At 38.5% G+C, this 21655-nt stretch overlaps 2 protein-coding genes across 2 annotated transcripts; one reads left to right on the forward strand and one right to left on the reverse strand.

Annotated features, from left to right (window-relative positions):
* Positions 1-283: 283 nt before the first annotated feature.
* LOC120262787 (putative glutaredoxin-C14) lies at positions 284-595 on the forward strand. Its single transcript, XM_039270674.1, has one exon. The coding sequence runs from the start codon at positions 284-286 to the stop codon at positions 593-595; it is 312 nt and encodes a 103-aa protein (XP_039126608.1).
* Positions 596-17245: 16650 nt separating this feature from the next.
* LOC120263935 (monothiol glutaredoxin-S2-like) lies at positions 17246-17783 on the reverse strand. The gene has a single exon (XM_039271913.1). The coding sequence runs from the start codon at positions 17747-17749 to the stop codon at positions 17366-17368; it is 384 nt and encodes a 127-aa protein (XP_039127847.1). The 5' UTR covers positions 17750-17783; the 3' UTR covers positions 17246-17365.
* Positions 17784-21655: the final 3872 nt, after the last annotated feature.

Raw genomic sequence — 21655 nt, forward strand, 5'->3', positions numbered from 1 at the left:
AAATAAAAATAATATAGATTTTTCATAAATTAGTTTACATATGATTATTATATATCTTTAAAGACTAATCACTCAACTGTTTTCATGCATGCGTCTCACGGTGAGTGAATCAAAAGAGAAGAAAGTAAGGTGACATTGAGAATAAGTATATTTCTTTGATTTTATAATGATGTTATATACCACCTTTGCATGGCTATATAAACAAACCCTAATGTCACTTCATCTTTAACATCAAAACCCTAATTCTAAATAAATCTTGAAACCGAAACCCTAATTTTCAAGGATGGACATTGTGACAAGTTTGGTGTCCCAAAGAGCAGTGGTAATATTTAGCAAGAGTTCATGCTACATGTGCTACACTGTTAAGAGGTTATTCACTGATCTCGGTGTCAATGTTAGTGTTCATGAGCTTGATCAAGACCCTAATGGCAAAGAAATCGAGAGAGCATTGATCAATTTGCTTGGCAAGAGTTCATCGGTTCCCGCCGTGTTTATCAGTGGTAAATTTATTGGATACACAGAGAAAGTTATGTCTTTGCATCTCAGCGGTGATTTGATGATACTGCTTCGTAATGCAGGTGCTATCTGGCTCTGATATCACAAGTTCAAGTTTTATTTATAAATATAATAGTTAAAAGAATATTGAGCTTTGGCATATCATTATGTAGTGGCCTGCCCACATTATCAAAATATATATAGATATATCTCGTTACGAAAAGATGACTTTGTATTTCAAGGGCTAGCTACTTAGTCATGTTTTAATAATTAAGATGTATATTGGACTTAAAATATTTATTTATAAAACCAAAACAAAATTTAAAATATACATAAATATAAATGAGTAAGTACTTCATTATTCACAGATATATATACACATATATGCATAAATAATATTTATGCATATAACCATGAAACACAACGGTTGTGTATTTACAACTCTGGTCATGTTATCCAAATATTATTATTTTATAATCATTTGTTGTTTTTGTTATATTTAATTGAAATTGAAAATATATACACATATTATTTTTATTTTTTGTGAATGTAATTCAATTTTGAATTAGACTTCCTTTAAAAAGTTATATCTTTACATCTCAACGGTGATATAAATGATACCGTTTGGGATGCATGTACTAATTTATTTATAAATACAAGAATTGTTGTTTATGATTTTAGGTCATATCTCATGTTTAAAAAATGTTCAAGTTTTATTATTTTTGAAAACATATATCATTATAATATGAAAACTTTGCATTTTCATCGAGGATTTAATCATATTGTAATGTGATGCATGTAAGGTTAAAAATTATATTTATAAAATCAAAATAAAGACTCAAATAAAAATTTTAATCTCCCTCACCTTCACAAGTACTTTCATAGGGATGGATAATCCACTTTTCCGCAATTGTTTCTCAGATGCAACTTCTACTTTTATTGATGAATATTTTACATATTTTGTATCAATCTTCTATTCACTTCTTTTGTGGATTGAGTGGTCTCATCTTGTACTTTTTATACCCTTATTTAAGGGCTCTTTTGATAAAAATAATGATATATAAATATTTTTTTAATCATTACTATAATAGCTGACCGATAATGCACTTGACTCTTATGCAGAGAGGTCAAGAGATTGATTTCCTCCCAATTCACTAATAAAAAATGTATGTGAGAATGGCTTGTCCACATTATATATATATATATATATATATATATATAAACGCTTTATTTGTTTTTAATAAAACTATGATTTATCTATTTTATAGAGAAAAAAAAATTTTTAAAGTATATTTGTAGTACATGTCCTTATAATTATATATTTTCTGTACTTTTAGTCATTGTAGTATTTTTAGTTATAATTAAGTCCTCATATTTGGTCGAGTTGAGTCATTATATTCGATCCGTGGTAATATTTTTAGGTATAATTAAGCCCTTATAATATTTTTTGATAGAACACTTGACCATCTATATCGTGGACTAGAATGTCCCAACTCGACTAAATATGAACGACTAAAAATGTAGCTAAAAAAAGTATTATAAAATAAAATGAAGAAACTACGAAATAAATAAATGATATCATTACTACGTATATATATATATAATCATATATATATATATACACACACATGGAGAGACTTATTAAATAATATTTTTGTCACATTTAATTAAAATCGATGGCGAGAGACCGACTCCTCGCTCTCATGTATTGCAATGCTGTTCTCTTTGTGGCTTAGTTTTGATAACGATAACGATAACGATTGTTTTATTGCTATCTCTCATGTAGCATGCAGCAGGGGTGGTTGGAAGGAAGATGGTGGTTGAGGGCGGTGAGTCCGGGAAGGGATTGTTAGATGATACATTGGTAATGAAATCTCTGTTCTTGAGTTTTTTAAAGTTTCTTTTTTTGTTTTTCTTGTTCTTTGGATTTGTTAGATGATGCATTGGTAATTAAATCTTTGCTCTTCAGATTATTATTATTTTTTTCAGTAAATCCTTTTTGAATTTGTTAAATGATTCATTTGTGATGGAGCTTCTGTTCTTGAGTTTTCCTCATTTTTTTTCTCTCCCTGTTTGGACTTTTAGATGATACATTCTTAATGGAACCCCTCATCTTGGGTATTTTCTTCTTGTTTTTCTTGTTCTCTTAGTATACTGAGTTTGGACTTGTTAGATAATATGTTGTTAATGGAATCTCTGTTCTTGAGTTTTTATCATTTTCTTTTGGTAAACATTGTTTGGACTTGTTTCATAACACATTGGTATTGGAATCTGTCTTCTTCATTTTTTTTTTCTCTGTAATGATTGCAAATGAACTAACCCTTTTAGTCCCACATCTGCTATGAGATGGACTCTTTGTGTGCATATAAGTGATGAGCATCCTTCACCACTAGGCCAGTCTGTGGAGTTGTGGATCCCACCTTGTGTATTGTGTGTGGGTTGGGTGAGGGGCTGACCAACGAAGGGTTCTGACCAGGCTGGCTGGCTGCACGCTAGGGTCTGAGTGAAGTGCCCTGAGTGAAGTATTGTTGGTCAGGCGCCCAGATTAACCGGACTGACAAGGGTGTCAGTGTCTTGATCGGTGGGGTAATGTAATGATTGCAAATGAACTAACCCCTTTAGTCCCACATCTGCTATGAGATGGACTCTTTGTGTGCATATAAGTGATGAGCATCCTTCACCACTAGGCACCACTAGGCAGGTCTGTGGAGTTGTGGATCCCACCTTGTGTATTGTGTGTGGGTTGGGTGAGGGGCTGACCAACGAAGGGTTCTGACCAGGCTGGCTGGCTTAGCGCTGGGGTCTGAGTGAAGTGTCGTTGAGTGAAGCGTACCTGCCCCACCATGTCATAGGGTTGGGGCTACCCCTACCCTATAGGCCGGTCTTTTGGTGACACGCTCTCCTCACCACTTGTGTGCATAACATTCTCTTAGTAAACCATGGTTGAACTTGTCAGATGCTGCATTGGTGATCGAATCTCTGTTCTTGATTTTCTTTTATTGTATTTCTTATACCTTTTGCTTTTTGTTAACAGTTTTGGACTTGATTCCGCGATGAATTGGTAGTGGAATCTTTGTTCTTAGTTTCTCTTTTCTTGTATTTTCTTATTATCTTAGTGAGCACTGTTTGGACTTGTTAGATGATACAACTTGGTGAGATAATTGTTAGTGCAACCACACTATTTATTGGCATGATTTGACACCTAGACCAAGTGACATGGCAACCAAGGTGACAAAGCATAATTGATGATGTGGCAAGCATGGTGACATGGCAAGGAGACTTGGAGTGCAAGGCAAACATCTTGAAGATCTTGATGGAGCTATTTTTAGTAAGTCTCTAACATGGAGCCAAAATATCTTGAAGATCATGGTGAAGCCATCTTAAAGATCTTGGTGGAGTTATTTTTGGCAATGCATTACATTTGAAGACAAGATCATATCAAGACCATATTTAGGTGATTTGATTGAAGACTAAATATGGTGGAGCTTAATTAAAGAAAGATCTATTCATGGTGTGAATGAAGATATGATTTGAAGAATCCTTGATGAGAATCATCGAAGTCTATTAACCAAGAAGATTTGAGGACCAAACTTGGGGTGAATTGAATATCAAGTTTGGAGAATCTTTGAAGACCAAATTTAGGAGAATTTGGCAAGTTTCATGGAAGACGACAAGGACGCTGCGCCCTTGCGAGGGACTGCGTGATGAGGAGGCGAGGAGGTAGGCTAGTTGCCGGCAATCGGGATCGGGAGATTTGGGCTGCATCGACTCGGGACTAAGCATGACCGGGAGGTAGATGGGTCTTGAGGTCGTCCGCAACATAACCGGAACTCGATCAAGTCGTCAGCAGTACTATGTTAGCAACTTATGTTACAACAGAGTCGCAATGACTAATTTCGCGGGTTTTAAATTAGTAGCCATGAGATTCTAAATGAGGTATGTGCTATATTTGGGACGCTGAGGCGCTCATATAAGTTACCTTGCTCGTAGATTGTAGGCGCGACTCTTGAGTGACTCTTTGAGGAGAGTGTGTGAGCACCAAACAATCTAGAGAGGGTAGTGATCTTCATTGTTGAGAGTGTGAGTAACAAGTGTTTTGTACTCATCTATTTTTACCTCTTTTTAGTGGATTGTTTATCTCCGGCTTGGCCCCCGCGACGTAGGGCGAGTGGGACGCTCGAACCGGGTTACCAACGCCGTGTGTCTCCTTGTGTTTGTTTGTGTGCTTTTTCTTTATTGGTTTGTGTGAGACTTCTATGAGTGATTAAGTGTTACTTAATACCCACAAACCACACCGAGGAACTAACAAGTGGTATCGAGGCCTGGGTCGCCGCTTTTTCACTTTGGTTTCAAAGTCGGCGAGGTCCCTAACAAGTTCCATTGATGGCCGGAAAAAGAAGGAGCTTCCGTCACACGACCACCGCTGCTAAATGGATCCAACTATCCATATTGAAGGCACGCATGAAGGCGCTTTATCAAGTCCATTGATGAGAGTGCATGGATTGTCAGTAGAAGAAGGATGGTCTCCTCCTACCTAGTTGATGAAGATGAGAACGTGATCATGAAGAAGAAAAAGTCATTGGAGTGTTGAAGACATGCGCAAAGCTAATGCTAATGGAAAAAGCTCTCAATGCAATTTTTGAGGTGTTGATGAAAAACCAGCTCAAGTATATTGTAACATGCGAGAGTGCTAAGAAAGCTTGGGAGATTCTTCAAACCATTCATGAAGGGACCAACTTGGTAAGAGAATCTAAACTCCAAATGTTAACAACCATGTTCGAAAAATCTCGTGATGGGAGAAGATGAGACGATAGCCATGTTCAATGCCAAATTGATGGACATTGCAAATCAAGCCTACCAGCTCGGCAAGGAGTATTCAGATAAGAAGCTAGTCCGGAAGACACTTAGATCTCTCCCAAGAAGATTTGATGCAAAAAAATCTCAAAGAATAGAAGAAGCAAGAGACATCTCAACTATGAAACTGGATGAGCTGATGGGGTCTTTGCAAGCATATGAGATGAACCTCAATCCTGAAAGAAGAATAGAAGATATAGCCTTGAAGGTTGAAGCAATAAAATGTAAAGGAGTTACAACATGTCGTTATAATGTAAGATGAAGACGAAGAGGATAGAGAAATTGTTTTTGTCAAGAAAGATGCATGACATGCTCGTAAGATACAAGACACAAGGCAAGAAATTTCAAAGAAAAAGATGGTCCGAATAAAGAAAAAGGAAGAAGTCGAAGATCATCACAAAAAGGAAGAAATTGAAGATCGCCCTCATGAAGATCAAGTGTAGAGAATGTGGAGGCTTTGGGCACTATCAAGCCGAGTGTGCTAATACTCGTAAAAGAAAGGAAAAATCACCGAATGCTAGATGGAGTGATGACTCGATGGTAGCAATCAAGAAGACGATGAAGGAAGTCCGAGCAACCATCATACGCCCTTTCCTCGCCGTGATGAATGGATCTCACGCTGCTGCAGTAATATGTTGCAACATCGCCTACAACATTCACCGAAACCGACAATGAATACAATGAGGTAACGTAAAAATGATCTTCTCACAAGCTATAAACTCATAATGAATGTATTTAATGATATAATGTTACAAAAACCAACGCTTGAGGAAGAGTTGAGTATATGTAAAGAAAAAGTTGTTCAATGCCGAGAAGACCTTGACTCCACTGAACAAGGGTACTACCAAGCTTGACGAGATTCTTTCACTTGGAAGAACTAGTAAAACCCGACATGGTATTGGGTATATTGAGAAAGCTCAAGTGTGAAGACAGAAGATTCAGAGTTGTGTTTGTCAAGTCAACCGCCCAACAAAAACGTTAAAGAAAAAACAAGTTAAAAGCAAGAAAAGAACCAAAAAGTGAAGTGCCTACATGCTTTCATTGTGAGAAACCGCCACATAAGACCCAAGTGCAACAAATTGAAAGAAGACTTGAAAAGTGGAAGAATAATTGGACATGAAGAAGCAATCATTAAAAAGAAAAGTTAGAGGGAAGACTATTGTAATCAAGAAATTGTGGATTCGAAAAAGGTGAAGTACCAAGAGAAGAAGAAGAGTCCTCCAGCTCAGTTTGAAGATGGTGATAAATCGACAGTGTACAACATTATGGTACAACAATCAATATGTCGACCGAGATCCTATGAAGTCAATAAGCAAAAACACTCCAAGGAGTGAAAAATCTCTTGATGTCTCTCAAAAGTTTAAATCAAAAAAACAAAAAAGGAAATAAAAAGGAGGGAAAAATAAAAAAATATATATTCAAAAAAAGGAGAGGGATTATTTTTTTGAAAAAGAGATTTTTTTAAAGGGTGCCTTGAAGTTATAACTAATTAATGGGGGCATAAAAAAACCCTAATATCCCAATTTGTTTCCAAAAATTGTTTTTGAAATCAGGAGAAGCAAAAGGAGAAGGCGAAGACAGAGAAGAAAAAGATGAGGACAAAGAGGATGGCCCGCCGTGCTCCAATCGACCCCACAAGAAATTGCCGCTCGAATTGCGGAAGTAAGGATGAGAGGGACTCGATTCGGAGGAAGCCCACCAAGGAGAGAAGAATCAAGATTTGGGGAAAGCGATTGTCCCTTATGTTTCTTCCTCGTGATGTCAAGTAAGAGAAGTGGAAACATCGCCTCAAGACTTGCCTTCGGTGTCAAAGATAGAGATGATCTCTTGAGATGGGTTCGTGAGTCTTTTTCCGTGTGCTTATGTTCGAGAGAATGAGGAAGATGAACAGTGTGGGACTCCACTCACTGCTCCAAAGAGGGAGAAGGTTCAAGAACAACAGAGTTAGGGATGAAGATGTCGCAGAAAAAGAAGCGCATCGAGCACAAGCGTAAAGAAACTATTGAAGAAAAAAGTACAGATGCTCCCACTAGTGCTGAAGAAGAGGCTGCTACTATTCTAAGTGAAGTTATGGGTGATCTACACCGACATGTCAAGCACCTATAGAAACAGTAACATGTCACAAAGACCTGCTATAACATCTTCTCGCAACATCCGACAGCTCACATAGTTCTGACGAGATCCCACTCAAAGATCGTGGTTGCCCGGATTGCAAAGGGAAGAAAGTAGCATCCGAAAAAGAAGGCCCACCAAGGAAGAAAACCTAGAAGAAGGAGAAGGTTAGCAAAAGAAAGTCTTTCTCTCGATCCCGAAGTAGAAGCTTCCCTAGGTACAAGAGAAGGTGTAATCAAGCAAAGAAAATGGGGGAGAAAACATCAAGAAGCTCTAAGAAAGAAAAAGAAGAAAAAGCAACCCAACGGCAAAAAGATAGCTGATGAAGACAGATTTTATGACAAAGTATCCAAGAAGAAGTTTGAATCTGTTGAAGGGAGAGGAGTTGTGGTTGAAAGAATGATTGATGAAGGAGCTTTTGAGAAGTATGGCTTGACTGAGCTGCTGCAACAAAGAAGTTTATATAAGTCTGCCACTTTTCCAAAAAGCTATAGTTTGTCTTTAGTGCAGGAATTTTACAGTAATTTGCTGCCTTCTGACAAAGGGATCACTAGAGTTTATGTTCGAGGTAAGTGGATCCCTTTTACTCCCACTTGTCTGAATAAATTCTTGGAGTTTAAACCAGAGGTGAAGGGAAACTATGAAGAAGGACTTGAGTTGAATGAAGAAGTTCTGAAAGAGATCACTGGAGGAAGGACAGAGTCATGGGGAGAGGAGACAAGACTCCCAGCATCCACCCTTACGGCCAAGTACAATGTTCTGTTTAGACTTGGCATTCAGAATTGGTTACCAGCCCCACACAATTCCAGTATAGTGAAGGAGCTCGCGCTTTTATTGTTTGCTGTTGGTACTGGCAAGAAGTTCAATCTGGGAAGGCTGATTTTCCAGAATATTGTAAAAGAAGTCGACTCGCATCAAAACTCCCTCGACATCACTTGATATCCCGCATGACTGCCGCAAAGATTTGTTACAACATGGAGTACAACTCGTGAAGGGAGAAGCAACACAAGAAGAAGAAGTCAAGATTTCGTAAAACTATTCACCCTGTGTAAGAAGATTGATTTACTCAGAGGGAAAGGGTGTCTCCACCATCAATGCCTCAAGATGAAGAAGAGGCAAATCTATTGGTAGAAGAAGAATATGAGAAGATGTTGAAAGAGCAACTAGAAGATGTGGAGAGGAGGCAACAAGCATTATCTCGCGTAATTGTTTATCATTGCCAAACAAAAAGCGTAAGATTATATCTCACCCTGGAAATTCTTGAGAAGAAGAAGAAGAGAGAAGACAATGGCCACGACTCGTGGGGAGATGAAGACCGAGAAACCCTCAAGAAAGGGGAGTTGTCAAGATGGTATAACAAAGCTTACAATAGCTCATGAAGACTTCGCATCAATTATGTCACAAAGGGGGAGAAGTGTGCTTGCACCGCATCGACTAGTTATTTGTTTTTTTCATTTCTTGGGCTTTTGAACATTTAGTCTTATTGTGTTGAACATTGTTATGTTTGTCAGTTCATTATGGTTAATCGTATTTTGTCTCACTAGTTGCAGTTTGTAATATTTTCTCAAGTATTTTGTAAGCAACTAGATGATATCTTGTGTCGACCCCTAGTTTCGCTCTCCGCTTGATGTTGTTCCCCGGAAGTTGTAACAACGCCGCTTAGTCTCGTGTCCGTGTCGTGTTGTAAACTGTAATGTTGTAACAGAGTCGGGCCTCGGGTGCAGCAGGGCTTGTGTCAAATTATGCCAAAGGGGAGATTGTTAGTGCAACCGCACTATTTATTGGCATGATTTGACACCCTAGACCAAGTGACATGGCAACCAAGGTGACAAAGCATAATTGATGATGTGGCAAGCATGGTGACATGGCAAGGAGACTTGGAGTGCAAGGCAAACATCTTGAAGATCTTGATGGAGCTATTTTTTTAGTAAGTCTCTAACATGGAGCCAAAATATCTTCAAGATCATGGTGAAGCTCATCTTAAAGATCTTGGTGGAGTTATTTTTTTGGCAATGCATTACATTTGAAGACAAGATCATATCAAGACCATATTTAGGTGATTTGATTGAAGACTAAATATGGTGGAGCTTAATTAAAGAAAGATCTATTCATGGTGTGAATGAAGATATGATTTGAAGAATCCTTGATGAGAATCATCAAGTCTATTAACAGTAAGATTTGAGGACCAAACTTGGGTGAATTGAAGATCAAGTTTGAGAATCTTTCGAAGACCAAATTTAGGAGAATTTGGCAAGTTTCATGGAAGACGCACAAGGACGCGGCGCCTTTGCGAGGGGACCGCGTGATGAGGAGCCGAGGAGGTAGGCTAGTTGCCGGCAATGGATCGGGAGATTTGGTCGCATCGACTCGGACTAAGCATGACCGGGAGGTAGATGGGTCTTGAGGTCGTCCGCAACGTAACCGTAACTCACCAAGTCGCTAGCAGTAATCATGTTAGTAAACTTATGTTACAACATGAGTTGCAACAGACTAATTTCGCAGTGTTTTTAAATTAGTAGTCATGGAGATTCTAAAAGAGGTATGTGCTATATTTGGGACGCTGAGGCGCCTATATAAGTTACCTTGCTCGAGATTGTAAGGTGTGACTCTTGAGTGACTCTTTCGAGGAGAGTGTGGAGCACCAAACAATCTAGAGAGGGTAGTGATCTTCATTGTTGAGAGTGTGAGTGACAAGTGTTTGTACTCATCTATTTTTTTACCTCTTTTAGTGGATTGTTTATCTCCGGGCTTGGCCCCCCAGACGTAGGCGAGTGGACGCCGAACTGGGTTACCAACGTTGTGTGTCTCCTTGTGTTTGTTTGTGTGTTTTTTCTTTATTGGTTTGTGTGAGACTTCTATGAGTGATTAAGTGTTACTTAATACCCACAAACCACACCGGAGGAACTAACAATAATATTTATTCTTGATTTTTTTTTCCTTATGATTGTTTTTGGTACATACTGTTTGGACTTGTTGGACAAACATCAGATGTGAAATTATTTTGTTTTTAGTTTTATTTCTTATTCTTTTTTATGTTGTTCTGTTTGTTGATGCAGTTTGTATCTGCTTGTGTTTTCAGATACTTAACATGGAGAAGCTTGCATGGGTAGTTGCATCACCGAAAGCTTATTTATCACTAAATGGGGTGCATTCAAAGTTCCCTGCTTGTATATAGTACTTTGTCCTATGTGGTAATGGAGGCATCTCATTATTACTTAAAGGAAGAAAATTCTGTGACAAATTGAACAAAGCAGACAGGTATTTGGCTGTCCTTTTTGTTTTTGGTGAAATTTTCTAATAGATTAGAAACCAACATAAAGGACTAGGAAAGAAATAGAGTGGTATGTTATTTATGAAAATAATATGAGTCAATTTCTGGGCCACCTGCCTGTTTCCTCTTGGCTGAAGGGCAGGCTACCTGAAGTTTATGAAAGCACTCTTCATGCCATTGATTAAAGCTGTTAATTATGATGTGCTTGTACAATGTTATTGTGCTGAATCTCATCAGTCCTTGTGTCACTGAAATCCATTCTGAATTGTGACCTCATTTTACAATGCCCAAAGGTTGTCAAGTGTATGAATATATATATTGTGATGCAGGTCTCTTGGGAAGGCTACATAATCTAATTGGTAATTGTGAGTTTTTATTTTCAAATTCAAGTCTTTGTTAACATTTTATGACTTGTTATTCTTCTGTAGTTTGGTCCTTTGATGTTGAATCTGAGTGCTGGCTTGTGCATTGAAGCAAAGGGAGACATTCCGGTACTGCCCTTAACATGCAAATATATACCATATTACTAGATTAACACCAAATTTCGTTATGATAGTCTTTGTTATTAAATTTAGCATGCATCCTATTACTTGATCGGTAATATTTCTGTGAAAGTCTAATTCTTTTTGGTGGAGAAGATGCGAAGGGAAGAAAATTTCTTGGTGTGAAGATATCTGAGATGATCATTCTTCTTTTAAGATGGATGGCCGCCCCGTCCGTACTGGCATGTGTCGTCTCCTGATAGGTTGATTTAAAATAAAGTTGGCGCCCAAAATCTCTACCAAATATAAAATAGTAATGGGTATCACAAACAACCGACTTTGTGGGTTTCTAATAATAATGAGATTATAAAAATTATATTTTCGTCCGAAGCTAGCAATTCAGATTATAGGCTTCTAGCTAAGGTAAGGGAATCTTGTAGTTGTAATACACACCACCAAATAGTAATAACCCATGGTTATATATGTCACCGAATCTGATTGTCCTGAATATTAAGAATGACATACCTTTATATGAACATGTTTTACAGGAATAGGTATCCCAATATCAGTGTTATACAAGCCATCGGTGAAGTATGGCTGTCCAGATCAACGGGTTAGTTATACTTTCACCAATGGTAACACGCAATGACCGCGTAGAAAGACAAAGTATGTGATAGAAGAAATCAAATTCGGATGAAAAGAGAGTGGAACAAGTGTACATTCCTTGAACATCTCACATGAGTGACCCTTTGGGTCTACATATAGAACATGATAAGTATACATATATGTCTATACATACATATACATGCATACATACATATATAATACAATAATACATCTAACACCCCCCCTCAAACTCAAGGTGGATCGTACGTCTTGAGTTTGGATAACATGAATAGATGGTGATCACGTGTCTGCGCCTTGGTAAAGAAATCGACCCACCGGACCTCTCGAGGAAGATAGTGAAGTGACACGCCCTGGGCACGCATCATGGCATCGTGTGAAGTGGGCATCCACACCAATGTGTTTGGTCACCATGCTCGACCGGATCGCGACAGCAATCAAGGGGCTCCAAAGACTATCACAGGTGAATAGGAATGGGAGAGGTGATCGGTACACCAAAGTCCTCGTGAGAATCGAACGCAACCAAAGCACTTCCTCGGACGGTGAGAAGCCGCAAGACGAACCTCACCTCAAAGACTAGACTTGGCAACAAGAGGGTCGCTTTCTTGGTCTTCCAAACAACAAGAGAAGATCCAAGAAAGATACAAGAACTCAATGACGTAGACCCGATCATCGTGACAATCGCCCGGGTAGCATCCGAATAGGCTCGCGAATCAAGAGTGGACCGACGTGAGTAGAATGGACCACGAGATACAAGTCACACGAAGATATCGCAGTACCCGAATAAGATGAGCATAATGAACAGAAGTGGGTGCCGCAACGAACTGACTAAGGATGTGAACTGCATGGGAAATGTCTGGACGGGTGACAGCTAAGTAGACCAAACTGCCAACCAGATGTCGATAACGGGAAGGATCAGATAAGGGAATCCCATCAGAGGCTCGAAGTTGTAAATGTAACTTCATCGGTGTAGCAGCAATACGGGTATCAGTCAAACCAGAGTGAGCAAGTAGGTCACGAGTGTAACGCTGCTGAGAAAGACGGTAACCATCAGGATGAGAAGTAATCTCGATACCCAAGAAGTAACGAAGCTGACCTAAATCAGTCATCAAGAAAGTCTCACATAACTTCTGCTTCACAAAGGTAATGTGAGCAGAGTCATCACCAGTAAGGATCATATCATCGACATATAGAAGAAGAATGGTCTGCCCACGAGAGGAAGAGTGAATTAAGACTGCCGGGTCATGTATGCTCGGAGTGAAACCAGCAGCCTCAACCACTGTACTGAATCGCTCAAACCAAGCCCGTGGAGCCTGTTTGAGACCATAAAGAGCGCGACGAAGACGACAAACAGACCCCAGAGGCACCCGAAGGCCGGGGGGAGGAGTCATGTAAACCTCCTCCTTCAAGTCCCCATGAAGAAACGCGTTCTTCACATCAAGCTGATGAAGAACCTAACCACGAACAGCAGCAACAACAACCAAAGTGCGCACAGTGTGCATATGGGCTACTGGGGCAAAAGTCTCCTCATAGTCGCGGCCATACTCTTGCTGAAAGCCACGAGCAACCAAACGCACTTTATAGCGCTCGAGAGACTCATCAGAACGAGTCTTCACACGGTAGATCCAACGACAGGTGATGGGAATGGCATGAGGAGGAAGGGGAACAAGATCCCATGTATGAGTCCTAGTCAAAGCATCAAGCTCCTCTGCCATGGCAATCCTCCACTCAGGTAATCGGACTGTTTCCCGGTAAGTACCTGGCTCAAAGACATCTTAAACACTGGTGCTAGCAGAAGCATAACGAATAGGGGGATGTAAAGTAGAGCGATCGCGTAAAGAATAAGTGTGAGAATGTACCTCAGGAGCTGGATCGATAGTAGGAGAGGTGTCAGAAATGACCGACTGAGATGGAGGCTCTGCAGGATCCCGACGGTGGTATGTGAAACGAACAGGTGGGTGAGCAAGAGGAAGCGAGGGAGATGGGGAAGACACTGTAGGAGACTCAACAGATAAAGGAGGGGAAGACACTTCAGGAGAGTCAACAAATAAAGGAGGAGAAGACTCTACAGGAGAGGGGTCAAGAGAGGAATGAGAGAGAAACTCGGCAGGAGGGTTGAATGACGGAAGAGAGGAAGACACGGGAGTATGCTCAGTCGAAGGGGTAGGAAAAAGAAAGGACAGAGGGACAGAGGGAGATGGGGAGGCAGTGGAAGAAGGAGAAGCATAGAAAGGTGTGGACTCATCAAAGGTGACATCACGGGAGATGCGAATACGACGAGTGACAGGATCATAACAACGATAACCTTTATGCTCAAGGCTATATCCTAGAAAAACACATGAAACAGACTGAGATGTTAGCTTTGTTCTCTCCTGAGGTGAGAGCAAAAAAAAACAGCGACAACCAAAAACACGAAGATGATCATAGCGGGGAGGTGTCCCATGAAGACACTCACCAGGACTACGACCATTAAGGTGAGGGGAGGTTTGTAGGTTAATGAGATAAACAGCAGTGCTGACAGCTTCAGCCCAAAAATGAGGGGGAAGAAAAGCACCAAGAAGAAGAGCACGTGTCGTCTCTAAGATGTGACGATGCTTACGTTCAGCGACCCCGTTCTGAGGATGAGCCCCAGGACAAGATAACTGAGGCAAGGTGCCTTCAGAAGACAAAAAGGCACGAAAGGCATGAGAGGTGTACTCACCGCCAGAGTCAGACCGAAAGGTCTTAATAGAAGCAGAGAACTGGGTGTGGATCATAGCAGAAAAAGAGCGATAGATAGACAGTAACTAACTACGATGAGACATAAGATAAAGCCAGGTGAATCGAGTGTAGTCATCAATAAAAAGAACATAATAGCGATGACCACCTTTAGAGACAAAGGGAGCGGGACCCCAAACATCAGAATGAATGAGTTCAAAAGGAGTAGTAGTCTGAGACACACTCAAAGGATAAGGACGTTGAAGTTGCTTACCAAGTTTACAGCCAAGACAGACGACATCAGAAGGAGGAGAGACATCCCCTAAAACGCCATGACGAACAAGCGATGACAGACGAGACGGACATAAATGGCCAAGACGATGATGCCACTTATGATGAGACTGAATGGCAGTATAACAGTGATGAATAGGTTCAGGTGACGACGGCCAGTTCCAATCACTTTCCCACTGCGATCCTGCACACGACACGAGGTACGATCAAAGATAACATGACAATCATGATCAGTAAGCTGGCTAACAGATAGAAGATTCATGGATAAACGAGGAACATGAGAGACTTTAGGAATTGAAAAGGCACTAGAAGAGAAATGACCAGTAGAGGAAACAGGAAGAAGTGTGCCATCAGCAGTGCGAACACGGGTGACGTGAGACGGTGAATGAGAATGGTGAAGATGGGTGGCATTAGGGGTCATGTGGATAGAAGCACCAGAGTCAAGAAGCCAGAGAGGACAGAAACTACCTGAAGCAGATGGAGCAACCTGAGTGGAACTCGCATATCTAGTGGAGTCCGCATGATTGGACTGTAGAAACTGTCGGAACATGTCTAAAAATTGCTGATCTGCAGGAGACATCGGAGTAGGAGAAGCCTGTACAGAGCTCACATATCCAGTGGAGTCCACCAGATTGGACTGTAGAAATTGTCGGACATGTCTAAAAATTGCTGATCTGCAGGAGACATCGTAGTAGAAGCCTCCCCTGTGGAGGAAGTCCGGAGATGGGTTCGTTCAGCACGAACAACAGCAGATCCATAAACATTCATCTTCTTTTCTTTTGATATATTATATATATATATATATATATAATAGAAAGGGGGTACAGAATAGGGAAGGTGGTCACGATTATTTTAACTTCTGACAAGTGACCACCATCACTTTTGAAAATTGATCACTGTGGAGAAGTTATGTCTACCATTGTCTGCCACTTGTTGGTAAAATAATATATATATATAAAGTGTAAATATATATTTATATAGTAGTGGGTCCCAGCATATTTGGAAGTGGGTGTGTGGAGAAATGCTTCCAATTTTGTTTGGAACGAAATGTTTTGTTTGAAATTGAAAGAGGGGAGTCTTGAACGGACGAGCAGGTGATGTTCGGGCGGCCGACGTCGGCTGGCAGGTTTTTTTTTTTAATCTGAGAACACTAATAAATCAAGAACTGCAGCATGTGTACGGCGCACGTGTAAGTAGCGTTGGAGATCGACAGCCTCGATGATGGTGAGGGTGGTGATGGTGGCCGGCGATGGTGATGATGGTGGCCGGTGATGGTGGCACGACTGGTCAGTCGCGGGTGGGACAGTCAAGCTGAGATAATGGCGCAATGATGGCCGGTAATGATGCATGTGATGAGGGAGGAGAAGATATGTGATATAGAGATGCCTTGTGAGTGAGATGGTGATGTTCAGATTTTTGAATGAATGAAAGAAAGTTGGTGATGTAACAAAAAATTGCTGATGAGAAACAGAGAGATAGAGGGTCGGAGAGGAAAGGAGGTGGTCTGCAAGAGTAGGAAAGAGAGAGGACTGGCTCTGCAAGAGAAAGAGGGCCGATCGGTGTAGCAAGAGAGAGGAGTCAAGGAGGACGACGGCAGTGCCGGTGGCCGGAAAAACCTAGGCGTCTGATACCATGTTAGAAGAAGGAAAAAAGAGTGGAACAAGTGTACATTCCTTGAACATCTCACATGAGTGACCCTTTGGGTCTACATATAGAACATGATAAGTATACATATATGTCTATACATACATATACATGCATACATACATATACAATACAATAATACATCTAACACAAATATCATTCAATCATGTGAATTTCCTGTAACTTAAGTTAGTCAACCGACAGGCGGAACAGGTGTAGACCAGAGGGATAAATGCTTGATAATTCTTAAGTCATTATACATATCAGGAAGTGTGAAAGTCATGCAATTGCTAGAACAGGATATGATTCAGGCTTGGCTTCAATGTAACTTTCAAATGACTAGCGCTGCGTGGCAGGATACATAAAACATGGTCTTTTTATTCTAAGAACTCTAAGCTTCTGATTCTTTTAATTTTAAGAGAAGGCATATATAAAAAGTTAGATCATCTATACTTTAAGGAAAACATAACAAATTACATCATAACTAAGTGATCATGCTATTAGTTTTTGTCCTTTCAGCTGATGTGCATACACAAAACAGAATCTCAACGAATGTACAAGAAACATGCATGGGTTTACCTGAAGATCATAATTAATGTGAAAAACAAAATAGTTTAACGCAGCTGTTAAAGTGTTCATGGGAGAAATTATTTGATGAGCTCTTTTAGAATCTGTTTTGCTTTGGATGCTTGTTTGTACAAAAACACATTTGAAATATATATATTCCCATTTTGGATTTGTGATGAAGATTGATTTCAGTTTTTTATTAGCATTTAAAATTTGGAAGGAATACAGAGAACAACATGCATATATACGGTATTCTTCCCTGTTTCCCTCCTTTTTTTTTTTCCCCTCTTCCTCTCATTTCACACTACTAAATAAATATCTCAACCCTTTACGTCTGCATCTCATACATATATAAAGCAGAACGGCATTTCTTTTGATCTCGAACCCATTGAGCACTGGCGTTTATTACCATTGGCTCTAATATACCTTGAGCACTAAGTGTCATGACTTGATTAGCACTGAAGGGATTTATTTTTCCGGTGAGGAAGATGGTGGGAATCTCGTTGCCGAAATTAGCTAGAACATTTTCCATCTCTCGCCCTTCCTCAAATTCGTCGAGCTCATAGACGATTAAATTTACACGGACGTCAAAGAAGGGTTTATTAGCACCGATCTCAGAGAAGAGTTTCTTAACAGCGGCACACATGCAACATGAACTCTTGCTGAATATAACTACTGGTCTTACATATGCTAACTTTTTCACTATTTCCATTTTTCAAATGTGAGAGGTATGAAAACAAACACAAGAAGAGTTGTTAGTTTGGTGAACTAAAGAAGCTCAAGCATCACTTATTTATACATGCAAATTAAAGCAAAAGCACTTTTTTTTTTTTTAATATTAATTGGATTGATTCCAAAATAGCCCCATCATTGTGTTGATGGTGATTGCCTATGACTTGAGGGACTTTTTGGTCCAAATGTGCCCCTGGAATATCTCGTTTATTTACTTATATACCCCTGCAAGATTGATATGCATGTATGGAAGAATTTGGGCTTTGGAGGGGTATGCATGTAATTATGAAATTTACAAGGGTATATCTGAAAGGAAAGCATGAAAAGAATTTTATTGGGTTTAGAGGAGAGTGCATGTGATTCTAAAATTTACAATGGTTTATCTGAAAGAAAAAGTATAAATTTTATGTATCATAGGAAAAATGCATATTTTCAAATTGTTTTTATTATGTTTTTTTTATTTTTGTTTAAAGGGAAAAAATAGTATTGAAGTAACAATTTTTTTTTTTATATATAAAAAAAATCTCCATCCAATCTTGGTGTGTTTGGATAAGATATGAATCCCCCTTTACTTCACATTTACATAAATAAATAAATAGAGATATAATTTTTTTTTTTTATGTGCTTCACTTGCAGGAAAAAGTTGCAAGTGGGGGCGAAAGCATTTGGAGAGGTCTAGAGCTGGATAATATGCTGTGCAAAATGGTTGGTGAGAGTATAAAGTGGTATTTTTATATAAGGAATTAAATTTTTTAAAAATGAATATGTATAGATAATAATAGATATGTTAGATTTTATATTTTGGTACTAATGGGCCCTATATGGATTCTATATGGGTTTAGGGGTCTTACACCAAAAAATCTCAAGACTTAGTGGCTCAACCTCTATACCAATATATAAACCCATTACACTTCTATCACATAACCGATGTGGTACTATATTTCCAACACCCTCCTTCAAGTTCAACTAGGTCGAACTTGCTCAGACTTGTACACCAAAGATCTGTTTACCAGGACTTGTACACTACTTTGTGTCTCAGAGGTCCTACACACACATGGATTTGTACACTACTTGTGTCTCAGAGGTCCTACTCACATGGACTTATACACCACTTGTCTGAGAGGTCTTTTTTTTATTATTATTTTTAATATATATTAGGCTCCACTATATTACTCTGATATCATGTTAGATTTTATATTTTGGTACTAGTGGGCCCTATATGGGCTCTATATGGGCTTAGGGATCTTACACCAAAAAATCTCAAGACTTAGTGGCTCAACCTCTATACCTATATATAAACTCATTACACTTCTATCACACAACCGATGTGGTATTATATTTCCAACAATATATATATAGAATGGGAAACAGATCATTATTCTTTTGTTTTTAAAAAAAATCCATAAAAAAGATCATTATTCTTGTGGAGAGGGATATCATAAGAGAAAAGAGGAAAGGAAGAGGACATGGTACGGAGTGATTGTATCCATTGAGTGAGAGAATCAATATCTTTTTGCACCTTATCTTGGGTTCTTGTTTTCATTATTGGGTGCAAACTACATACTTTCCCATCTCTCAGTATCAACTCATAGATACTCTTATTTCAATATACAATAAATTATTATTATTTATTAAAAAGAGTATGATTTTTTTTTAATTATTTTTTACTTGTGATGTTTGTTTTAGTTGTCCGGCCAATCAGTTTTCTAAGAGTCGCATGGTTTAACCTAGTTAAAAATAAGGTACTCTATAGTATGGTACAGTACAAATAGTTATGTTATACCACAAGTACTTGCTCTGTTCCTGTATTGTTTGTATTGTACTTACTTGTGTATCAAACACACCCATAAGAGTTTATTTGTAAAACAAACTTATTACCTAAAGTTTTCTTTATAATTCGCCACTAGTTTCTTCATACTTATCCCTAGCATAACTTATTTAATGAAGACAATATGGGTATTATAAAAAAATGTTATATTTTAATATTTTTTTGGCATAGATGTTACAAGTTTATCGGGAACTACATTGTTAGAACCACATCTAAATTGTCCCATTCTTTTTTACTTATAGATAAATTTAAATTTAAAATCACTTATTTGTATAATCTAAAGCTCTAACTTGCATTGATCTTTGGTGGTTTATTTGTGTTATTATGTTGATATTATATAGAATAAGTTTTTTTTAATAATAGACGACAAGTTTTCCATTTAAGGGTTTGCCAAAGGATAAGCACAGCTTATAGACTCCTTAAGGACTTATTAGATAGGTTAGGAGGCATTTGAGGCAATAAAAGTCTGCTATGTGTACATCCAAAATATTTGCAAAAATTATACCTACCTAATAAATCTCCTTTTATCAAGCAATTTTAGAAATCAATGAATGACTTCTCCCACAAAAGACTCATCCAATACCCATTTAAACAATACTATAAATAGTTGTCGGGCTAGATAATAATGAGTGAACAAGATTGTTGAAATACATGGGTGTAAGATTTTTTTACTCTACATTTGCCCACCCACTGTCATATGACAATTCACTAGGCTATGAAGTGGTTGTCTAAGTTAAAATTATCAATGATAATGTTTTATAATTAAACGTAACATATAAGATATTATCACTTATATGATAACTTAAATATACTATTTCAGATTGGAACAACACCAATTTGTGAAATTGTATCCTTTTTATATATTTGTTTGTTTATTTATTTATTATTTGTGGTTTTGATTCATCAACATTAATTCTCATCATGTGTGATGCGGGTAGACGACTTTGCATCTCTCCATTTTTAATCAATTAATTAATTGAAAAGTTGGCATCCCCTTTCCACTCATTTTTATAGGGCATGAATTTGTGGTTCTCTATTTTTCCGGGTAATAATCTTGCTTGGGTACTAAACTATACTTATATTTCAAAATGGACACCATATTTTAATTTGTTTCTTTTCGAATACTGCACTATGGTTTTTGTTCAATGGGAGGGTATTGCTCGTTTCCGATGGGAATAAGTTGACGTGAATGATGCAGTAACAAAGTGGTGAAGGTTTTGACAAGTCATTTGCTGATGTCAACCTCAAGTTGTTATTTTTTAATACATGTCGCTAGAGAAAATCCATGTTATATAAAATTGGGGCCACGTCATCGCCATCTTCTTCATCCCTCCTCTCCTGAGAACTCATTCCTCTTCTTCTTCTTCTTCTTCTTCTTCTTCTTCTGTGCTTCTTCATCTTTTCCCTCGAACCAGGTGTTTGCCATTAAATTAGAAATACATTAATAAAGTAGGTTACATTAATAAACCTCTCCATTTATCTTTCTCTTGATCTCTCTAGATCAGAAATTAAGTTCTTCTCAATTTAATTAATTTCTTAAATCGCCAAATCATTTGTGAAGCCTGTGCAATTTGGGGAAATAACATTAAAACCTAGTAAATGCTTGCCTCCTGTGAATGTGCAGCACCTCTCACTTAGTGTCCTCTTTGACTAGAGAAGGAGAAGAAGAAGACGAAGAAGACAAAGAAGTACTTAGGAGAAGAGGGACTGGGAGAAAAGGAGGAGGGGTTATGCTGACATGGCCCTAATTTTAAATGACATGGGTTTTCTCTAGTGACATGTATTAAAAAATAACAACTGGAGGTCCACGTCAGCAGATCACTTGTCAAAACTCTTGCCACGTCGTTACTCCAGCATCCACATCAACTTATTCCCATCGGAACGCGCGGGTATCCTCCCGCTAAACAGAAATCATAGTGCAGTATCCGAAAAGAAACAAATTAAAATGCAATGTCTATTTTGCAATATGGGTATAGTTTAGTACCCAAACAAGATTATTATTTCTATTTTTCCTTTTGTTTTTCACATTAACAAAATGAATCGTGTTATGTTCATTAT

Source organism: Dioscorea cayenensis, chromosome 6, assembly GCF_009730915.1.
Source record: "Dioscorea cayenensis subsp. rotundata cultivar TDr96_F1 chromosome 6, TDr96_F1_v2_PseudoChromosome.rev07_lg8_w22 25.fasta, whole genome shotgun sequence".
In the NCBI taxonomy this organism is placed as follows: domain Eukaryota; kingdom Viridiplantae; phylum Streptophyta; class Magnoliopsida; order Dioscoreales; family Dioscoreaceae; genus Dioscorea; species Dioscorea cayenensis.

Bases quoted from the DNA above. Each gene is read 5' to 3' on its own strand.
- LOC120262787 (XM_039270674.1), top strand. From the start codon at position 284: ATGGACATTGTGACAAGTTTGGTGTCCCAAAGAGCAGTGGTAATATTT.
- LOC120263935 (XM_039271913.1), bottom strand. From the start codon at position 17,749: ATGGAAATAGTGAAAAAGTTAGCATATGTAAGACCAGTAGTTATATTC.